Raw genomic sequence first — 24,330 nt, forward strand, 5'->3', positions numbered from 1 at the left:
GTTCAGAAAATTCTGGCCTGACAAAGAGGACCAACATTTTCCCCCATAAGGAAAACTGGCTTCTAGGTTCATGGTGCTCCTTGTATATAATGCTGTATGAGCACTGTATCTTCTTTGTCTCATATATGTCCAGGGATGCAAATCCCCACACCATGTATAATAATAGGTCGGTCAGACCTGTGCAGACTGTGGTGTCAAAACTGTTGATAAAGAATATCACAACGATTTTCCACCCAAAGAATCTTCCCAGGGACTTGGGAACATATGTGATGAGTTTCCATTTGTAGGGCTTAAGTCACATATAAAGCATGTTTCAATGTTAATGGCATCAGTGACTGCAAGTATGTGCACCGGTTAGGCTGGCCTTGGAAGGCACATGTAGAAAATGATCACTCTGAGCACACTGGGCTCATGAGGAGTGAAACAAACTCCCTAATCCTCTTCATATATGCTCACAGCCTGACACGAAGGTACTGTTAAGGAAGATTTCTATGAGGGTTCAGTGAAGTCATCATGTCTATAAAAGAAGCTAACTTATTTTCAGTAATAAATCTTGTTAAATACATTGATGGACTTTCTGTCTTCTAAAATTGGCACTATTGAAAGCTGTCCTTTGCACTCAGAACATAATAGAGCCTTCTCATAGAAATCTGGTTTTTGTTCACCCAAAGCTCAGTAATTAGCATATAATGTAATCAGGGTCCTCAGAAACAATTATCCACAAAGTACAGGCTGATAATATGAGCTAATAAAGCTAGTTTGGTACAAAAGATAACAAGGAAAACTTACTAGAACATGATCATCTTGCTTAGAAAAAGTATCTAGTTTCCTGTGATTGTTACTGGTAGAAAATGACCATTTCTAAATTGTCCCATTTTCACAAAAGGTCAGGAAACAAGAAATTTATGGGCTTCTCTCCTCCCATGTTTCTGAATTCTTCAAAGTCAGTAAAACACAGCCACAAGCTCAGGGAATAAATAGATTCTTTGCTTGGTAAAGAATCCAGTTTGCAGATGTGTCCCTCAAACCATGGGAGTTGGTTTGTATTAGATGTTATCTAAGAACAATCTCACTATGCTCAGTCACAAATGCAAATGGGACATCTATAACTTTACACACACACACACACACACACACACACACAATCAGATATGTACTCACACATGCACACACACATGCACATACAGAAACAGATATGTACTAATATATTCCCCACACACACACACGATCATAGACACATATGTATACACATGCACACCAACATGCACACCCACCCACACACACACACATACACACACACACACACACACACACACACACACACACACCTAGGAAACACTGAAGAGGAGGTGGAACGATTGATTGTTAGGAACCAGAGGTGAGAAAGAAAGGGAGCAGCACTGAGTCTTGTGGACATGAAAGGACAATGGCACTCATGGACACACAGAAGCTTTGGTCAAGATCAACCCAGTCAATGTGCAAGTATAGAACTGGAAGGGAACCCTCCACCCATCAGTAATGAGCTATGAACACTTGTGGGTCATTGGGGAGGGATGAATCATTTTGTTTTCAAGGATGTGGACCCTGATAGGGTGACCATCTCCAGTGGGTGGTCTTATGTTCAAATGTATGTAGGCAGGAAAAATTGGAACTTCTTGGGGCATTTAAAGCAAACAAACAAATCTATGGAGGGCTTAAAGTTGGGAGAGTATAAGGAGAAAGAGGGGTAGATCTGATAGGAGTTGGGAGAAGAATGGGAGCAAATATGATCAAAATATATGAAAAGAAATTTTCAGAGGTTAATAAGATTATCACATTAAAACAAACAAACAAAAAAGGCCCATCTAACTGATGCCAACAAAGCAAACAAAACCAAGCTAGCTCCCAAGTTGTCTCTAAAATCTAAGAACTCACATAGAGTTCTCAATCATGGAAAGTGAAGATTCAAATGTTTGCTAATCTCAAGCACTACTGATGCTTATCATGTAAGACACAGAAGAACAGAGCAATAGGTGGGAGTATACAGTAGACCTGGAACACAAAGAGCAGGGAATGCCAGGAACCCATTTATGAGAGACCACTGGGTAGGGCGACCCAGGAACTCAGTCATTATGAGAGCATTGTGGAATCCTCAGTTCTTACCAGGCCCCCTGCCCTGCCCTGTGTAGTTAACTCTGCCTTGCTCACTGAGGTTACTCCTCAGAGTCTTCTGTTGGTTCTGATGATCAGTAATCATTTAGTGATCTCCACTATCACCATCATGTCTTCTTGAAGACTAAGAACACCTGCCAGAGCTGTGGCTATGAGTGAGAATGTCAACTTTTTAAAATTGAGAGCAGAGGGGGTTGTAGATTTCTGTATTCCAAGACAGGGGTGGGACAGCCCAGAGATGAATGCCACTGCATGGCGCAGGGCAGGGCAATGTATCAGTGGCCTGAATGAGTAAGAGCTTTGTGGAGGATGGTATAAGATATCTAAACATTTCGTCTTCATGTCCTCAAATGGACATTTAATCCTGCTTTGCTCCTTTCTAACAGTGAATGTCTACTCTGCCTGACTGTTCCGAGAGTCTAATGAGATCACAGTAGCAAAGCATCCAGTTCTTGTCTAACACCCATCATAACAGCAGCTTATACACTCCATTGATACACACATGGCCTAGTAACAGTGATTGGGTAAGAGTATGTTTAAGAAAGCATCAAGGATGCTATAAACATAAGCTATGCTCAATAAATGCTGGCTTTAATGGAAGAATTATCATAAAAGAGTCTAAGCATTAAAGAGCTGCAAGCTGCTGTTTCCTACACAGGGGTTCAAAGGGGAAGGTTCCAAGGAAAGTGAGAAATGCCCTGTATTGTACATTCTCCCTGATTTTATTAGAGATGTTGATACAGAAGGACTAGACACAGAGATCATTGAAACTGATACAGGATTTGCAACCAGTTTTGATGGCCAAAAGGGTATTGAAGGACATTTACTAATGAGGGTAATTAAACATGCCTTGATAACCAGCAAAACCTGGCTAGTTATAGCAGTGAGCCAGATAAAGAAGGAGACTCACAATAGGAAAAAGGACCAGACAGTATGCTAAAAGGGTCTATCTACCAGCCAATAGTCCTAGGCAGAAAGAGATAAGAGGTCTGTCAAAACACTGGGAAGGTCTCTTGAAAATAGTTTCAAAAATAAGGTCACTCTGGCCTTGACCATGGCAGTCCACGAAGGGGCAGAGTGTCCATAAGCTCCCATCAATGTCTACTCTTTTACAGATAAGGATAAAAGGCGCAGGATTCTACCACCCCACCCCCTTCCTTGGCTCCTATTATTTGTTAAAGAAATCAGGAACCCAGGCAGAGAAATTCAGCTGATAGAGATGCTAATCTGGGGAGATAAGACCTGCCTTTGTGAAGGGCTACCTTGCTTTGATTTCTTCCTAATCAGCTAGCTGCCAGGAAGAAGCTGCTTTGTTTTGGCTGGAGGGGCTAAATCCTGGGTAATCCAGCTACAGGCTAAATTTAAGACACACCTACTCCATAGAAGAAAGCTGTCTTGCTTCCACTTATCAGGTTCATGGGTCTCTCAGTTCACTAAAGGTGAGCAGGTATAAACCGTGGTCATTTCTTGCTGAGGCAACAGAACAGCAATAGGAGTCTTTGAGACTACCTGTCTGTGACATCAAGCATGACAGACCTATATGTAAGTATCACAAGCTGTGTCCACTTACAGAGGAACAGTCCCCATTCACACCGCTGGCAATATGCTCCTTAAAAATGCTACTTATTGTGTTAAAACAGTTGTCCAGATGTATCAAGGCCCCAGCTCCTGACTCCTACTCCACTGACATTCTAAGCTCTATAGAAAAGAATTCTTAACAAGGTCCATGGTAGAGTTGTAGAAAAAAGAAAATGCCAGGCTTCTCAAGAACTGATGAGAATGGCTTTCGGATTTAAAGAAAAGGTGGTTAGAAAAGGAAGAATATGAATTAAATACAAGGTGAATAAAAATACACACACGGTCATAAAATATTCCTCTTTTCCTTAAGGACAGAGACAATGATTACAAGAATCCATCAAAAAGATTTTCAAAGAGGGCGAGCAAGATGGTTTAGTAGGTGAAGGTGCTGGCCAGTGAACCTGATGGCATGGATTTGATCCCAGAGTCCCACATGGAAGAGAGAACTGACTCCTGCTTGTTGTCCTAGACTTTCATGTGACATGTAGGCTGTGGCATGCGCAGGAGTTCCTTCCCCCTAATAAACACATGTTGGATTTTATCATACAGCAAGACATTAGACAGCAACAGTAATTTAAGCCACATGGTAATGTAATGATGACAAACAGAATAAACAGTAGAAAAAGCAGAATAAGTAGTGGGCACCAAACCACAGAACTACACAGACACAATCATTTACTACGAACCATGATTCTCTTCCATTTAGGTTAACAGAGGATGAAGATAGAAGGTCCTAATCCACACCTTATACCCCATAGAAAATCAAGCATAGATGGGTGTTGTGGTAAATCTCTCCAACCCGATTATGCCCCAGCAATGAAAATATAACAGAGTTAATATGAATCCATGCTGTGCGCCTAGATTGGGCAGGTCTCCCACTACTCTACCTTCTCACATCTCTGAGACCCCTTAGGAGTTGTGGTTTCTCCAGGCCATGTGCTTCTGCTTCTGCTCTGCTTTTCTTCCTCCTCCTCCCCCTCTCTCAAACCTCCCTCTTTTCTTGTCTTTTTGCTCCACCTTCCCTCTCTCTGCCCAGTCATCAGCTCTCCTTCATTTTACAAATTAAGGTGGGAAGAAATCACCTGAGTGCTGACTCACTCCTTGTTGACAATCCCTCATGGGAGAACAGAATTGACATCAAATATAATTAGCCCCAGGGCTATCCACAACAGATGGGTCATAAGTGTGATTGTCAAAATCTTTTGTATTGCTCATGAGTATGACAGGTCAAATGAGAAAGATCTATAACATCATACAAGCTGTTTGTGGATGTAGGGTTCATTATCATAACAGATATGGTCTTCTAAATGGATATAAAAGCTTAACTAGAAGAGGAGCAATGACAGACTGGCTACTGTTAAAGTAAAAACAGTCTGCTCATCATAAGACTTCATTTGGAGAGTCTGGAGAGCAGGCTATGAGATGAGATCTTCAATGTACTAATCTGACAAAAAGCTCCTGTCTATCACTGTCAGCTCAATAAGGAGAATACAGCATTATAGAAGAAGAAAGGCAAGTTGAATCAAAGCTTTATAAATGAAGATACAACTGGTTGGTAAGCCAGCAGGGATATCCCAACTAAATCATAACAAGACCCATCGTACCAGCCGGGCTGAGATTTAAAACTATACAAATCAGGGGACTAAAGAGATGGAGGATGTTAGGCAACTAGCATCCATACTGTGGGATGTGAGGCATAAACAGCACAGCCATGCCCAGCCACATCAGGAAAATGAATGACTGTGTTCAAGCCACACATGTACACAAAAGACACACGCCTAACACATACCTAAGAATGTTCACTGACAGTTTGCTCAGAATACTCAAATGTTGGCTAGGTATGGTGGTATATAACTTTAATCCCAGCACTCAAAACTGTGAATTTGAGGCCAGACATAGAGAATTTCACATCAGCCCATGCTACATATGAGACCTCTTGTCAAATAAATGAACAAACCTGGAAACATTTATACTTTCCAGTGAAGCCCAATGGATAAATAACACTCAGGTGTTTCTTAGCACTGAACACTATTTATCAATGGTAAAATGTACCACACTTACACTTCATGGGTGGGTCTTGCAGGTCTATCAGTGAATAGCAGATGACATCCACAGTATGTATTGATGCTTTGTTTACATTAAAGGTACAAATAAGTATTGTTAATTTATCATAACAGTAATTTGTAAAAATCTGCTTTTTTGTGATCATCTTGGTGGAGGCAGAAAGGGGGTTTCTAGGATGCTGGAGGGATCAGTGGGGGGGGGGCAGGTACATTCTTAAGTCTGTAGGGAGCCTCCTCTTCTCCATAGGATACTCAAAAGTTTGAGACTAGTACTCACATTCTAACATCAAGAATAAGTCAGTTACATGAACAGGTCACAGCCTTAGAAGCCATATGCTGAGAACAAAGTGAAGCCTATGACAGGCCACCCATAGCCACTTTTATCTCCCACTCCCCAAGGAAGAGGATGAGAAAATGAAACCAACATGAAATCAGCACAAATCACCTGACCTTGGAGGGGGACATCAGTGGCCCTGAGAGGATCTGCAGGCTTAGAGGGCTTGGTCCTATCACCAAGGCCTTCCTATAGGCCTCTACTTAGAATGCAAAAGGGTTCATCAAACAAAGCATGCAGTCCTGCTGACCTGGGAGCAAAGAAGGAATACAGCTGTAACAACTGCTGAAACATGGGTGAAGGTGTTAAAGCAGAGACAAGATGCCTATTAGAAAGCTCTCGCAGGGCAAACATAGCATCCCTGGAGATCCAGAAAAGTTCTCAGGATAGTGGGGTAGTGGATAGAAAAAGAAGACATCCACAGCCATAAGTTAGTGTGAGCCAGGGAACTCCAGAGTTCACAAAAGGAGGAAACTAAAGATTTACGGGAATATGTTCAAGGTTTTATAGAATGCCTTATGAGCCCCAAAGGCACATATGAACATCAAGTTAAATGTCTTATTTAGGTTTTATTTAGATTTGTCAGACATCACTCTATTCCCAAGTCCACGGAGAATGACACTTCTCCTTGTGGACGACTGCTTGCCTAAATGACTCTGGCAGTAAGTTGGACCTTGCTCCGTAGGGACTTGGATCTTAGCATTTTTGGCTTCACAGAGGCTAGGGCATTCTGCTGTGTCTTCGTCACTCCTCTTCACCAGCAGGCAGGTTTCCCTATTGGATCTGAATCTCAAGCTAAACAGACGAAGCCAACAAAAGAAGAGATCTTTCCTAAATGAACTGCTAGAGAGACCGAGGCAACTTCCTGAAGGAATTTATATAAATGGGGGAAGGGATTCAGACAGCTGACTCTGCGCTCCGGGTTTATGTGCTACAATGCTGGGAATAGTGGACCCTGCCCCTGAGCCTCCAGTTTTATGAAACAACTGTCAGTTACTATTATGATTTTCCTACTGAAGCTTTGTGAGGGGGTTTTAGGTTGACACTTCCAAAGTGATAAGCAGAGGCTGGAGACACGGCTCAGTTGTTAAGAGCACTTGCTATGTAAGTATGAGCACCCAAGTTCAAATCTCTGGCACTCAACATAAAAAGCCAGGCATAGAACTTCAGCACTGGGGGCCAGGGAGAAGTAACTCTAGGAAGCTCACCGGCTAGGTGGCCCTTCTAAAACAGGGTTTTGGTCCAATGTGAGACCCTGTCTCAAAGCAATATGGTAGAGAAGAATAGAGGAACATACTTCTTTGAAACCCTCCTCACTGGCGTATTTCGTGTGTGCATAAGGGTATGCACAACTGCACTCACACACATGCATCATCTACACACAAAAACCCCAGAACACACACACACACACACACAATGATAAGCCATGAGATGAAAAGCGCAACAATGAAAGCCGGCTGTGATCAGTAAGTGAAAAGGTAGATTAATTAAGAACTAAGACACATGTGAATTTTAAAACTTAAATACATTTACACAAGTGAGAAACCCTGGGGTATATTTACAGAGCCTCTTTAATTAGTCAGTATTCAAAACAGCTTTACACACTTGAGTCAAGTTTTTAAGACATTTAAAAATGCCTCTCTCCTAAATGAGAGTTCAGACTGTGTACATCAAGAACACAACCTGCAGTTATGGGCTGACAGCAATTTGCACGACTTTACAAATGTGAATGAGAAATGTCAAATATGGAGACCAGGTATTAATGTGCTGTGCTTAACAATAACAACAACAACAACAAAAACCATAAAAAATAACCATAAGAGGTGCTGGGAAGTGTGTGTGTGTGTGTGTGTGTGTGTGTGTGTATGATTATACCGATTAGCGAACTAACAAATGCACTCAAGGCATAAAATAACGTACTGATGACACAAACCCCAAGAATGCCAGGATCTTTCTCTTCAGATTACTCTTTCTGACATCTGTTTCAGAAGCAGAAGTGGTGTAACTATAGCATCACATGTACTGATGGTATACTTGCCGTGACTTGAGAATACTTCCTCATTCCTCGTCATCTCAAGGTGAAATATATGTATGAATGGCTGAATGTAGGCTGAGACACCAGAAAGACCCAGATTCAAATCCTGTGACCTAGGTCGACGATGACCTGGAATCTAAGTGGAGCTAATTTTGCAGTTAACAAAAGTGGAGTGTTCTCATAGGAATGGAAGGTTTCAAAGATTTTAGAGAGATATTTGATGTATGTGGCCAATGCCTGGCATGCAATATGGAATTCTTAACTTCTTCTGAGGACATCTAGGAGGCTGATTCTGAGGAAAACCACCTATGTTTTTCATGTATTGCTTATCCTCACTCTCCACACACACAGCCTTCTATGTACATGGCACACAGAGGAAAGTATTATTTAAAGACAAGAAGAGAATTCTGCCACCTATTGAGCAACTACTGTAAGCCAGGCACCAACGTAGACACCACAGAGAAATAAATGGACTAGATGTGACCTCTAAATGCCAGTTTTTCTCGATGACGTTAAGACTCTTAGAGGAAATATTTGCTGGCTCTACCCCATTTTATGTCACCAGAGATTTAAGTCATGCCTGGAATATTAAATATTAAATTTTCCTGGGAAGTATCTGCAAAATAAGCAGACTTAGTGCTTTTTATACCAACCTTGTATATCTAGAGCCCAATATAAAAATTAATTGTACTTATATTTTTATTATCCAGTAGGGGAAGTAAGTAAACAATACAAGTTTAAGTGAAATAGGTTTAAGTTGTATGTTTCCTGAATCAATGATGTTAATATAAAACAAATACAAATATTACTGGTATTTTGGGAACAATAAAAAAATGTGTGACTTTATGGGAAGAATATACCAACTGGTTGATAATATGATATGATAAATGGCAGAAAATTCAATAGGTTTCATAACACATAATCTTAAAGATTTAAAACACTACTCACCTGGTCTTCTTCTCCTCCACCTTCTTCATCATATTTCAATATATTATCTCTTACATCATCTTCTGGGTCAATTAAAAGCTGCTTGGCTTGGCGCTCTTTATCCCGACGTTTCATCCATACCACAAACATGAGAACAAGGACTGGATAGGGCAGGAGGAGAAATGCACACTGCTGTTCATTCTGAAAGCCAGACTTCGAGAACCTCAAACTCCTGCATTCTCTATGTAAGCCCATGGAAGGACCATGATGCACGACTCACGCTGGTACTGAGTGTGGGCCTCAGCAATCCCCTGCCAGAGCACAGAGGGAAGGGCTCTAGTCTCCAGAGTCCCATGGACACGCTTTGCCCCGTGAGGCCTGATCTACAGGAGTGACTATATGGCTTCTATCTTCATCTTGACTTGTTAGAGGATTGATACCCTGACAGAATGCTTCATAAACTCCAAAGACACAAAACCAGCACTGAGTTGAACTGTGGCACTGGTCAGTCATCATTATACTCACAAATTCTCAGAGAAAGGCACCTCCCCTGGGGAGCAAGTGTTTGCTTAGAGGGTTAGGGCAGGAAGTGAATGCTTGGTGTGTAATTGGATTCCTGGTTGCTTTTTGACTCCCAGGGGCTGGCGTTTCTCTGTCATGCTATTCTGCATTTGCTTCCCTACCTCGCTGCAGCCATGAAGGCATGGGGATTAGTTTGCGCACTGAAATAATATTAGGCTTTCATCCTTCATACTCAGTGCCAGGTCTGCAACCATAAATTCTCCCAAGTTGATGTTAAAAATCAGTGCCAATTCATTTTCCTTCACAATGCCTGTGTCACTTTGTCATGGCTGAATCTATCATCCCTAAGTCTGTCTTGATAAGGCTGGCGTCTATGGCACATTCTGGTTGAAAGTGAACTGCATGCCTGAGCACACATCTAGGAATAAATTCTGTCTAAAATCTGAGGGTATCAGTTTACATCCTGAAACAAAAAGATTTAATGACTCCTATTTGAGCACATTTTTATTATTGGCCATAAAAGTAAATATCTTCCTTGAAAAGCCAGGTACATGATCTCATTTGCCATTGTTCAGGGCTAAATCCAGCAAGTGGATTATTAGTATAGCATGCAGGTTTCAAATTATAGTCAAAGCAGTCTCCACACAGGAAGTAAAAAATGCTCAGGCTTCTATAGTAATTGCTTGGAATAAAGGGACAGAATTCTAAATTACCAGAACACTTGTAAATGGAGAAAACATAAAAGAAATGGCCAACATTTTCAAGAAAGTGATTGGTGCATAGCATGATCACACAATAAACTGGTCCTGCTGCTATTCCACAATAAAAGACTTGGCCCAGGCAATTCATTCTTTTAACCTGCATGCTTAGAAGTGGTTCCTAAAGTACTTTCTGGTGGTTAATTCTTTGCATTCCACTGAACCAAAGATTGCAAAGTATCTTAAAAAGAAGAAATTCCTTAATCTGCACTTATGCTAAAGACAGACAATTTATTGAGCTGTACAATCATTTCTATTATCAAATGTGCTCTATGTGGAGTATAACCTCTCACTATTTTGTGCAGTCCCTCAGAAACAAATACCTTGATCCTTGCATGAGTGGAGCAGGCTGCTAACTGCACTTTATATGCAGGGAAGCGAAGGAAAGCAATATACTTATTTTCCTAAATCATCAGCTATGTGCCATAAATTCATACTCAAGTCATAAGGTGAGTGCTCAGACTTAGGACTGCTTAACACTTTTTTGTGGAATGTGCTTTGTGTGACCCCCAGCAATCAGCAGAGAAAATGGTTGAGAAGGCACGGAACACAACTGGGGGTTTGCTGCAAATGTGTCAGTGCATTCTCTGACGTTCATTGTGGCTCTTATGCTAAGGGGACCCTGGCTGCCCCTGTATGGTTGACAAGATGGTGCTCAGCCATCCAAAGGACTTGCTCAGTTATTTTGAGAGTGTTCCTTGCTGAGCATCCTAGAAGTAGAAAGAACCACACCCTGGGAGACAAACACTCACTCAGCAGGATGATGATACACAGAAGGATGGCGATGATGGCGCCCGTGCCAAGCCCTGCACCCACGATCCTGTCGACGTCCGTGCAGTCTCCATTGGAGTCACACTGGCAAACTTTCACACGCAGGATGGAAATGTTGGACTTGGGGGGATTCCCTGAATCTGTGATAATGATGGGAACTTCATAGATACCAGCTTCCAAAAATTTTATCTTTAAATTGAGCTGAGCAAAATCACCTACACAGAGAAGAGAGAAAAAGAGAAAAAGTCTGACAGTCAACACCCTAATAGGATTTAGGAAAAGAAAAAAAAAAAAAACCAAAACCAAAACCAAAAACAACTCTACTATTTTCCAGAATGTATTTTCTAGCTGTAACCCGTTAAACAAATCACAATTGTGCTGTACAGTGAAAATCTGTTTAAGGTTTCAAGTGCTTTTAATATCTCACTTACATCTTATGTAGTATTTAAAATAACATATTTTAAATGAGAAGATTGTAAAGCATATAAAATTAATTTTCCATACCATGGTTCAAAACTATTGCACCTCACATGCATTCAAATAATTAACCTGCTCTTACCATTAAGCCGGTTGATGGTCCAGTTTCTTTTAATAGTCACTGGAGATAAGGGAAGATCAAACGCGAACGGCCCGGCATTTGGGTCTATGTCATAATCAAGTGCTGTGATGTTAATTGAGTTGGGTTCTGGAGTTTCACAGGTCTCGGCCTCTTGAGGTAACACCTGAGGGGCGTTGTCATTGATATCAAGTAAATAGATTTGCAGTGTTCCTGTCCCACTCATAGGAGGGATTCCTAAAAGGAGACAAAAGTCATAGTTGAGGGCAACAGTTTCTTAGCTGATCCTCAAATGTGGTGATTTTTTTTGGAAGCCTCTTGTCCCTATCACTGTATCTCATGGGAAAATGCTCACTGTCACAGTAGCTGAGTGGATGGTTTTCAGAGCAAGCTCACAGCTTCCTTCTCTCCTGGGATGGCTTTGAGCTGTTGGCCCCATCCTGTGGGGGCTAGCATGGATCTCATGCCTCTTCTGCTCTGGCTGCCCATCACTCCAGGGTCATGAATAGCCCTCCTCCTCTAGCAACTGTGGAGAATATCACAGAAGCACAGGAGCTCGTGAGAATATGAACCTAGCCTCTGGATGGAGTAACAGGGCATACCAATGTATGGAGGAGAGTTCAGAAAGTTCAAATCGAGCAGTATATTGCAACTATTTACAATATTTACAATATTGCAACTATTTACAAGCAAGAAATAGAAGACCATAGGTGTGTTGGGCACACATGCCCTGGAGGGAAAAACATGTTTCATTGATCAGCCAACTACACACATAAGAAAGGATGGGAAGGTTCTTTGTACACTAATTCCCACAATTCCTCTGAAGAAGGTTTAAATAGATGAGCGGCCCAGTCTCTGCGAGCTGTTCATGGCTGTGGGCTTTTTTGCATATTGTAGAATATCCAAAACTGTACTACAAGTGTTCTGTCTGACCTTAAACCTGCTCTCATCAGCCCTGAAAATCTTATCTCTCCCAGCTCATGTAACCCTTTAGTTTGTCTGTATTATCATATCCACACACACCTAAAAAGTTTTATGTATATGCACTTATATGCATATCATTTATTTATATGAATTTTATAAGCAGTTATATGTGCTGAATCCCAGATAGTTAAGTGACATAGCTGGAGGTGATGAAATTAGGCAGGTGTACATGTCCACAGTACTGAGAAGAAGGTAGGAAAAAATATGGGGAAGGCAATGGACCAGAGGGCAGGAGCACTGGTAGGAAGAGTTCTCATTCTCCTCTCCTTGAGATCCACTCTTCCTGTTTCCCTCCAAATCAACACTGTGATGGTGGGGGAACCTTTACATCTACTATCACTTTAAGATTACTTGCCTAGCTCAGAATAACTTTACAAAGCAGGCATCAGTGAAGCTATTTGTCAACAAGAAAACTAGGGCACAAAGACCAAGAGCTTGCCCATCCTAGGAAGCTCCCTCTTCAACACTGAAATTAGTCAAGTCCATCCATGGAGGTTTCTGCTCCAAAGGGCTCACTTCTTGCATCTCAAATACTCCTTCAATTAGAAGCAATCCATCTTGGTAAGTGAAAAGCCGGATGGTACCTCAAAGTCAACATGGAGCCACGTCACTTTATGACTCTTTGAGTCTCTAGGGGAACTTTTAAGTTCCAGCAGAGGGAGGAAAGGGGAGTTTGCATAAAGCCAAGGACTCTCCAGCAGGCAAGGCAAGATGCTTTACTACACCTGCAGCAGTGGCTGATCCTGCAGATGCCCAATACTAAGAGGCTGAGCAGAATCTTAAACTAGAAAGGACACAAAATACTGCACTCGTCTGGGGCCAAACACATGTTTTTTTTTTCATAGTTGCTCATGCAAGTGGATCTCATCACCACAACTGCACATCTTGACCACCAATTTGAAGCTTGTATTTTTTCAACAAGCAAATACATTCATAGTCTAACACCAAAAACACTTAAAAATGTGGTTTTAATTTTGAAACTATTCACAATGACAGAAATATTTCTGTGAATATTAGCTTGTGCCAAGTAATGCTTTAAAAAGCTCTATTTGGACAATGCTATCTAACTCAAGGCAGTGGAAATTAGCTATTAATACCATTATATATTTGTTTCACAAAAATAACACAAAGAAAATAGAGTTGAAACTGTATTATGAACCCCACAGAAAGAACTGGACTGCCTGGTGGTGGTGCATGCCTTCAATCCTGGCATTTGGGAGGCACAGGCAGGTGGATGGGTCTCTTGAGTTTGAGGCCAGCCTGTTCCACAGAAGAGCCGGAGGGTAGACATATGTGAGAAGTAGCAAAGCTCTCATTTGCATTTATGTATGTTCTCCTTATTTTAGATATTTAAGAAAACACACGTATTTTAACCAACTCACATTGGAAAAGAAAAAGTATCAAAATATATGTTTCAAAAGCAACTGTTTGACAAAGCTCTTATATTCACTTTCTGTATATGCACAAAATTAAGTTTTCTAGCACATTACAGAAATTCGTCAGAGAAAAAGCACAGAGAAGGAAACATAAAAAAAAAAATCACATTCTGGGAACACCGACGATAGACTTCACCTATAACTCACACAGCATCTGTATCTGTATGTCAGGGCAGGAGAGCAAGGACGCCCATCATCTCAATGGCAGCCCACTATAGAAGTCATATGTACACACAGAACATTTCTTGGAGATGGCAGAGAAATACTTTATAGAAAGCCAGTGGGAAATGGGAAGAAAATTTTGGAACTTAAAGAGAAAACAAAACTTTAGAGCCTTAAAAGTGTAAAGGTCTGCTTTCTGTATAATTTAGCACTGCACAAAGTCTTAATTCCTACATGAGTACAAAAGGCACTGCTCTCTTTTAATACACAGGACAATCCAGCAAATCTATTTGATTACATACCATTGTCAGAAGCAAGGAAGGTAGCATTATAGATGTTGTTTTTTACATTTGGCGATTCTCTGTCCAAAACAGCAATCGTAGTGATCTGCCCATTCACGGGATCTATTTTCAGCCAGTTGGCAGGATCAGACAGTTTTGTGTATCTGCAAAATGAAAGGGCAGAGACTCAAATATTTTTTGATAAGAAACTTAACAAATGTAAATTTTACAGGTTTAATTACAAAGCGGCAAAGCCCTCATTGAGTTGCATGGCTGTGGGTGATGGGCAGATATAGAATTTTAAGGTAGAAAGGTATGTCTGTGGCAGTGATTTCGGGAGGTATGCAAAGGCCATGGAGCATCAAAGGCACAGGAAGGTCTGCAAAGCTTTCGGGGTCAGACACAATATACAGTCTCACTGTGGTGAGTTGAGGGAGAGTTAGCCCATCTCAGTTCAGACTCCTGCCTACTTCAATTCATAACATAGGTACTGACAATAGGGCTCAAAGACAGTCTCTATATCGGAGCCCTGTCATACAGAACCTGGAAGAATCAGAAGCTAAAGTGCACAGCACAAACCACTCCTAATGCTTCATCACCTTATAGGAGACACAAAGCCTCACTAGAGAGATCCCATAAAATCCCATTCCTACCAGGGTCCCCCAAATGGGACCAACCTCAGACTTGTGTCCTTCAAAGAGTCCCACAGGCTTTCATCTGTAATAACAGATTCACTTCTTTTAATTCCTTTTAAAAATGTGAGCTGAAGTTTTAAAACTCAGATAAATAACACATAGATTGGACATGCTATGGTATATTTTGAGAGGTGAAGTCTACTGGACTTGAATGCACCTATTAATTAGCCATTTAACTATCCTGATTCCCATGTATGGAGAACTGGGGACTCTGTAGTCATCTGTTAGCAGCATCCCGATAGCACTTAAGCCAAATTATGAATTCATTTTTAAATTTATCTTCAGTGACTACAGAGAACAGTTGGATGCAGTAGGCCCTGCTAGCCACTCAGTCCCACCTCAGGATAAATTAGGTTTTTCTGAGGCTGGAAGTCCATACATGCACATCTTAAAGGTTTGTTGCAAAGATATGGGGTGAACATCATTCGCTGACCCATTTTGGCCTGGCATATGTTTTCATTTTGCTGGTCGTGTGGAGAAGAGAGAGTTTGTAATTTCCTGAAGCTTCCCTGCAAATTTACTGTGTTGCTTTTTTACGTGTTTGATACAAAAGTACAGGCTAAATAATTGATATTTTTAGTGAAAAAGACAGTTTTTCCTTCTAACAACATATGAAAAATGCAGTCCTATATTTTTTAACCTAATAAAGTCATGGATGTTCTAAGAAGGAAATAGACCAGAGAATTTAAAATTATTTCAGAATACACAAGTATGTCTCCATTTGGTCTTTCTATGGGTGCTGAAGACTGAAGAAGCCTATTTTTGTAAAACAATATTTTTTTAACCTGAGAAAATATTAAATATTTGCTGTAAGACATGGGAATGTTAGAACTCAAAGATGAGTTTCCTTTAGGAATGCAGCTCCAGGTAGGTGACTCATGCTCCAGTGGATGACCCTACACCCATGCACAGACAGACAGAGCAAACTGGACCCGGTGGCTATGAGACAGAGCAGATGAAGGTGGGAAGGTGGGAAGGTGGGAAGGAAATTCAGTACGGGAAACTGGTAGGCGTGAGGGGGAGGGACTAGGGGTGAATCTGAATCTAGGCATGAAATTCCTAGAGTAAATTAACATTATATTCAAAAGTAAGAAGCACTGAAATAATTTTATCTTCTAATAATTACATTTGGCTGTATGTTTCTTATAGGGTACATTTAATAATTTCCACACAGGGCATAGAACAGAATCTAATTAGGACACCTCAATAGTGCTTCATACCTGATATTCTGTTGCATATATCGGTCGGGGTCCTGAGCAGTGAGCGTGGTCAGCATGGTACCTGCGTGGAGGCCTTCCTCTTGGCGAATGATTTTAGGATTTGGGGCAAAATAAGGATTTTCATTGACATCAATAACTGTCACGGACACAGTTGCTGTCGACTGAGGTGGGTGCTGAATCCCTTTAGCTAATGGCACTTGGTTTTCTGCAGCAACAGTAAGGACAAACATCCTATTCGTTTCAAAGTCAATTGGCTGAAAAAGAAGAATAGAAACCATTTTTTTTTTTTTTGTAGAAGTAAGAATATTTCGTTCTGCTGTTCATCTGTCTCTGAGTCTCATTTCCAAAACATTAACTTTTACCCTTCAGTTAGCAAAAATTTCTCCCGTAATTTCTGGAAAGCATGCAGGATGGTCTCATTGAAACTCACCCTGACAGGGAGATTTATGTCCCTCCAACACTGCATGTGATTGTTGCAGGGAGCCATTTATTTAGATGTCTGTAGAAACTAGATTTTTTTTTTAAATCAACACTGAAAACCAAAACTAGTAAATAATCCGAGGTCAGTGAGAACACAAGGATTTATAATCTCAAATATTGGGGAAAGACTGCCTTTCATCATGTAAGAAAACTCTCACTAGTCAGCAATGAATTGGAAAAAAAAATACTATATAGCTAAAAATAATATATAATTAAAAATGCTATACAATTTTTTTTAAATGAGGTTAAATCCTAGTCTAGTTTAAGCGTCTCTCTGGGCTGGTGAGATGGCTCTGCAGGCACGCATGCTTGCCACGAAGCCTGGCTGGCCTGAATTCCATACCCCGGAACCATGATAGAAACAGCTGATTCTTACAAGTGGTCCTCCGACATCCCACACATGTGTCTTGGCATTCACATCTCTCCACCTCCAAAACAACCAACCAATCATTCAATGTAAATAAAAAGTATCTTTCATAAATTAAAATACACATTGTGGAATGAAATGTGTTTACACATACTCCCCTTGGAACAAATGTTTTATAGGTAGATTTTTTTGTTCTCCTTGCTAAGCAAACTAAAAATCTGGCTGTCGTCCATAATAACTGTGAATATTTTGCAGGATTTTAAAACTCCCACATGAGAACACTCCAAATGATTAATGCAATGCATATACTAACTGCTAGAGTCTCACTGAATCCTCTGTCACTAGAACTCTGTAGGAATTTCACTCTGGGTTTCTCTTAGTCAGTGAGTAAGAGATTACCAGTGTGTTTGGTAGTAACAGGGAAGGTCAGAGGGTATTTTCCCTTGCTGCTGTTGGTAATCTAAGAATGACCAAGAGCTGAAGCTCACGAGAAAGCTATGTAATTAGCACAAAATACAGCAGCATCCTACTACCCCAGATATCTCCAAATCATCAAATCCTCTGCAGTTTTCTCTTACTCTAGAGCTTTGAATTCTGCATGCCCACTGCAAATACTTTAAGCAAGACAGGAAAGAAGCTGGTAAGGCTGTAATATGTTCAATGACTGAAATGCCCCTTATGTACATTTACTTATGTTAGTGATGCCTGTGTAGTTTGAGACCTACATCGTGTGTATCAACCTCATTTGTCCCTCACAAATGCACAAACACTTGGAGGCTGTACTCAAGGCTCCTTCCATCAAGGCTGTGTAAGTGGGGATGGCCACACAGCTTTGCAGGACAGAACTGAGTTGCAAACACAGAAAATTTAGTTCTGGGCTGGCAGCATGGTTTCTTATTTGTCATGTGTCCAGGAGATTTCCAGCCCTCATGTGGACACAGATCATAACTCCTGGAAAGCAGAAGTTTCTGTGATGATTTCTCTCCAGGGCTGACAGGTGGGTTCATGTGATCAAGTGTTTTAAGGTGGAATGGATGGTAACCTGAAAGGCTTTTTACAACGATGCATTTGTTATTATTGAAGAGCTTTCTCTTTGGGCATGCCACCATATAGTTCTGTTTCTTTGTTTTTACAATCAAATATCAGAAAGCTACTCTTGTTTTTTGTTTGCTTCTGCTTTTTTGAGTTGAGGTTTCTCTGTGTAGCCCTGGCTGTCCTGCAACTCATTCTGTAGACCAGGCTGGCCTGGAACTTCCAGAGATCCACCTGTTTCTGCCTCCTGAGTTCTGGGATTAAAGATGTATGCTACCATGCCTGGCTAGACTAGAAAACTAGTTTCTTAAAGTCACAAAAATAGCATTTAAAAATAGTCATGTAAATGCAAAATCTTTATAAAATGTAGGCCCCCCGACCTACTTGTTCCATTTTACTTTTGCGATTTGTCTTCTGTCTTTTCATTCATTTGCTCTCTGCCCAAACTCCATGAGAACAAGCACTGTATTCCTCCTCTCCCCTTTTCTTCCTCCCACTGCCCTGGTGGGGACTGAACTGAGAACCTGGTGTATGCTAGACAAGCATTCCAGTTATCAACGGATGGCCAACTCTTTGGGATGTGAAAGGCCACTAATGGATCAGCTATATTCACTTAACTTGCCTGAAGACACCATGTCTTCAGAATGGTAAATCTGTACAAATTGATTTTAATTGTGGTGATAATGGGAGAGAATTTATGTTGTCCTCAGTGTCAACATAAATTAAACATTAACACATAATGCACTAAGTAGTCAGGAATTCCAGACTTGGTGGCATTTAAAAGAAAAAAAGGTCCCAAGATTCTACAGCAAAGCAATAGGAGAGGGCACAGGCTGGTGCCGGCTAGGTAGCTGTCTGAGGTCTGTGGTCCAAAGGACACTTACTTTTACCACTGTGACTAGCCCATCATTGCTGTTGGGGTCTGTCAGGATGGCAAACCTTCCTGTAGGGTCTCCACCACTGATTCTGTATGCCGCATTCCAGGCCGGCGTGTGGGGCTGATCTTTGTCCGTGACAGTTAGGTTGGCTACAATGACATCCACCCTGTTCTCAGGGACTTCTCCGTAGAACTGCAAGAAAGACAAACGTCAGTCTGAGATGTGGCCCTCTGAAGGAGAAGCTGCTGATGACACTGCCTTGATTTTAAGATCTGCACTAAACAAGGAGATAGGTAATGCTGGTAATCACCCAGTTTATGTCTGGCTAAAAGGAAAAGATGCCGCCCAGTATTTTTTTTCCATTTATGCTGCAGTTTCATTAGTATTAAAATTAGCATCCATTTGTGAATATCAGTGTGATTAATGTGAGGTCCAGAGAAAAGACTTATACATAGGAAATAACTTGACTCGGGATCTAGGTAATTACTTGCTGGAAAAGTAGAACAAATCAGGCATGGATTTCAGGCATCTGAAATGTTGGAAGAATTCTGTTACCACCACACCAAGGTATTTGTTACACACAGAGTATTTTAATTTCTGTAACAATAACTGGGGGTGATGAGGATCTACAGTTTTCAAATGCCCATGCTATAGAAACATCTGAGTCAATGGCCATTCTTCTATCAGGGCAAGCAAGTTCCATTTCTGTTTAATGTATTTATTATTCATAACAAAACTTCTTCCAAATAGACCACACTGCTGAAGCTCTTTGAGTGACAGGTTGTACTCACAGTCATGGCAGTAAACTCTGGAGGATTGTCATTGACATCTGTCACCGTGATGACGGCTGTGGCTGTGTTTGAAAGGCCATAAGTGGGATTGCCTTCCATGTCGGTGGCTTGAATTATTAACGTATACTGTTGCACTTTCTAAAACGACAAAAAGATAACAGGTTAAATGATGCTAATTCCTCAAGAAGACATAACAGTTGTTCTGCACAGGGCTCTTTATTACCCACAGAGAGCACGGCATCCTTCGTTCTGATTAACATGACTTGCAATTTCCCACATGCAGTTGACTTTAACTCAGGAAGCACAGGTCTGGTCCTTGTCTGGGGAGATTTAACTGTGTGTATTCACTTTGACTCTAGAGAAGGAATGCACTGAAGACTTTGCAGATGTGTGAAATTCATGCCTGAGTTGAAGCCTCCATCTGGTTTTAACCTTTCCCTTTTGCTACAAGATTGCCAATAAGTTTTCAAGTCTTTTGGCATCTCATATATTAATTTCCAGACAGGTTAGGAGAGTAAAGGTAATGAGGGAGCCAAGAAAGGAGGAAATATATGCGATTCACAAAATGACAAAGTATGTTTGCCTTCCCTTAATATTTTATATATCTATGCATATATGTTTTTACATATATTCTGTCTTTTATAATTAGCTGATAACAATATTTCTCCCATTCCTCATTAGTACCAACTGTTTAAAAATTACATAAGAGCTATTTACAGTTTTTAAAACCATCACATTTTCAGGCTGGAGCAGGTTGCTTAGAGGTTAAGAATACTTGTTGCCCTTGTAGAGAACTGGGGTTTAGAGCCCACAGGCTGCTCCACAAGTGTCTCTAACTCCAGGTGTTTGGATGTCCTCTTTTGCCTTTTGTGGGTTCCAGGCATGTATGCAGAGAACAGAATATCATATAGACCAAAAAACATCCATACACATAAAATAAAGAAATAAAACATTTTAAATACAAGTTCAACTGAAAGTTATACATTTAAATTATTAGTCCTAGAACACAACAGGTGTTTAATTGAATAGGTACATAACGAATGTATCAGCACTGAGATATAATACAGTTTCTGTTGTTTTGAGCACCACCTTATCACAGATATAGACAGAAAATATTTACATGAAGGTGATTTTTACCAAGCAAGCACACATTACTTGAAAAATATAGATTGGCAATTTTAACAAGAATGCAAATGAAGCTATAATGAATGTTTAATGAAAGTTGAGATTATCTTAAAAATCTATACTGTCAGCCAACAGCATTTTATTTGCAGAAAACCTAACCAAAAGCACTACCTAACGACATTTGAAATCTCCATGAGAATTGGCATAGAATAAAAAGGATCATATTCTTAAATGCTAAACCATTCTCAACAACAAAACTCTCTTTTTTACACTAAGCAAAACAAGTGTCCCTGCAAAGTGCAGCTCTGGTTCTAAATATAGCTGACATTATAAATGGCCACTCTTACGGGAGACCTGCAGCTTGGAGGAAAGGGGCACAAATTGTGGTGTTTGATGTTGTCATTAGAGGGAAGGGCAAGGACCAGAAAGAAATGGTATGGAAAGCCAACCTCACACACAAGAGTTTAAACTGCCGGTGGATTGAATGCCAATCTCTGGCAGATATTTACGTTAGTTTCCTCATTTCTTCTTAAAAGAAAATATATCATACTTTTTAATTGGAAAAAACCTACAGATATGTAGTATAGGATGAACCATTTTAAGATTTTTATAACCCACAACATTTCACTACAGCCCAGAGTGGACTCAATGGCTTTCCTTCTCAAGCCTATTGGTTTGGAGAAACTCTATGGTCTGACCCCTTTAACTACAGGCAACAGATAGCTCTGCTAGGGAGAAAGAATTAGTCACTCCGAGGGATGAGCCCTTTAATTGGTTATCCAATTCAAAGTGGTCAACCCTGAAACCATATACACACAAGTAACAGTGTGTGTGTGTGTGTGTGTCTGTGTGTGTGTGTAGCAATAACAATGAAAGAAAGAGGCCATCTATTTGAGTAGTGAGGTAGGAAGCAAGGGCTTACAGGGAGGAAAGGGAAGGGGAAATGATATACATTTTAATTAAAAGATAAATCTTATAGTTGCTCATTCACTTTCATCCTTTCATGGTTACTGGGAAACCTCAGGGGGACATTTGATCAGCTTCCCAACTGAAAACTACAGAAATAAAAATGTACTGTGATGGGGTCTGACAGACAGTTCAGCAGGCAAGCAGTACTGGCTGCTCTTCAAGAGGACCTGGGTTCAAATCCCCACACCCACGTGGTGGCTCAAAACTGTCTGAAACTCTAGTCCCCAGGTATCTGACTCCCTCTTCTGGTCTCTGAAGATACCAGGAATGTATGTGGTGTGCAGACATGCATGCAGGAAAACACTCATGCTCAGAAAATTAAGTGACATTTTAAAAATGTATGACTTACGAAATGCCATTTGTGTAGCTACTACAGTTCTATTAACAATGAAAACCCAAGTACTTTTCCAATTTTTTATTAGATATTTTCTTCATTTACATTTCAAATGCTATCCCGAAAGTCCCTTATACCCTCCCCCAACCCTGCTCCCCTACCCACCCACTCCTACTCCTTGGCCCTGGCGTTCCCCTGTACTGAGGCATATAAAGTTTGCAAGACCAAGAGGCCTCTCTTCTCATTGATGGCCAACTAGGCCATCTTCTGCTACATATGCAGCTAGAGACACAAGCTCTGGGGATACTGGTTAGTTCATATTGTTGTTCCACCTATAGGATTGCAGACCCCTTCAGCTCCTTGGGTACTTTCTCTAGCTTTCTCCATTGGGGGCCCTGTGTTCCATCCAATAGGTGACTGTGAGCATCCACTCCTATATTTGCCAGGCACTGGCATAGCCTCACACGAGACAGCTATATCAGGGTCCTTTCAGCAAAATCTTGCTGGCATGTGCAATAGTGTCTACGTTTGGTGGCTGATTATGGGATGGATCCCTGGGGTGGGGTAGTCTCTGGATGGTCCATCCTTTCACCAAGTTTTATTTTTAACAATGTTATAAAACATATGGATATGCAGTGTTTTCTAATGTCTAGTCTATAAAAAAATACTTATAGTTAGTTATACAAGCACAGTCGAGACAATTTTGGATTGAGTTGAGATGTTGGGTTCCATTGATAATCATTGAAATTTCCTATTGCTTCAAGTTGGTATTAAAAATCTTTAAGCTTCACATGAACATTTTGTTGGTTGTAGTGTTATATCCCTGCCATCCCTGGCCTTGGAAGCTTGAGACAGGAGGACTGTTATTAGTTCCAGACGAATCTGAGCTATAAAATGAGGCCAATCTGGGCTGTAGAGTGAGACCCTGTCTCAACTACAAAAAGTCAAAATTTGGGACACTGTTATTTCTTAAATACGATGTTTGTGAAAATCAAAGTAACCACCCACTTGATAAATAACATAGTCGCCACGTCCAAACAGTATGCTGGAAAATGCTCTTGCTGTTGGTAAGGCAGATGTGCTAGCTTATGATCTCAGCATCTGAACCACCCAGAAGGCCTTGCTTATTTAAGCATGATTGCCTGGTACTGATGTGTGACAGTTCCAAACTCTGGAAGTGCTCACAGTGCTACATGGGATGCAGGATCCCACGTAGCTTCAAGGTCTTCTGTCCCTCACTTCCTGCTCCAGATGATATAAGCTCTTTTTAACTTTGCTCATTTCTAACACCACCTCTCACTGACTAGTGCATTTTAGCAAGGCTACCTATGATCATTTCTTTTTCCCACACTTTCTGTATTTATAGTCAGTGTTATCATGGCTTGCTCCACCTCCATGTCAATCCCTCTGTCTATACCAGAAATTCTCCACCAGTGTGTCTGTGCCCAGTGAAAGAACCGTTTTCAATGTAATGACTTGGGAATATCACTGGCATATAACGGGCTCTGGCTAGGGACTCTGTGGGACATGCACAGGGCAGACCCTGCATCAAGAACCAGTTCAAAGTCTCTGTAGTGTCTGGTTGAGAAAGCTTGGCCTTGAGCAATTGCCTTTCTTTTGTTCTGGACCAAACAGGTGAAAGTCAACTGTTCAAGGACTTCTGAAACTCCTTGAGGTAAAACTGTTTTGGGTCTTGGAGAACACGCCCTACAACACATTTCTCTCACCATGTCTAACTTTTATGTCTATTTAGACTTCAATTTGTGTTTGCGCCCTGTCCCTCAACACATATACACACACCAGAAAAGCACATAAAACTACTTTTTCAAGGAACTGAAAGTCGCTGTATGAGTGATGGCATCATTATTCCAAATTGGGAAG

At 40.9% G+C, this 24,330-nt stretch overlaps 1 protein-coding gene across 2 annotated transcripts in view; it reads right to left on the reverse strand.

Moving 5' to 3' along the window:
* Positions 1 to 24,330, reverse strand: part of Cdh2 (cadherin 2) — a 217,430-nt gene that overhangs the window by 22,654 nt on the left and 170,446 nt on the right. For both annotated transcript variants that reach the window (XM_021151003.3, XM_021151004.3), the window contains 7 exons: positions 20,022 to 20,159; positions 19,237 to 19,422; positions 16,474 to 16,727; positions 14,580 to 14,722; positions 11,699 to 11,932; positions 11,121 to 11,354; positions 9,110 to 9,249 (listed from right to left, as the gene is read on the reverse strand). In XM_021151003.3, coding sequence (XP_021006662.1) covers positions 9,110 to 9,249; positions 11,121 to 11,354; positions 11,699 to 11,932; positions 14,580 to 14,722; positions 16,474 to 16,727; positions 19,237 to 19,422; positions 20,022 to 20,159 — 1,329 coding nt within the window. The remainder of the gene's footprint in view (positions 1 to 9,109; positions 9,250 to 11,120; positions 11,355 to 11,698; positions 11,933 to 14,579; positions 14,723 to 16,473; positions 16,728 to 19,236; positions 19,423 to 20,021; positions 20,160 to 24,330) is intronic.

This window comes from Mus caroli, unplaced genomic scaffold, assembly GCF_978045245.1.
Source record: "Mus caroli unplaced genomic scaffold, Mus_caroli_1 scaffold_19, whole genome shotgun sequence".
NCBI classification, from domain to species: Eukaryota; Metazoa; Chordata; class Mammalia; order Rodentia; family Muridae; genus Mus; species Mus caroli.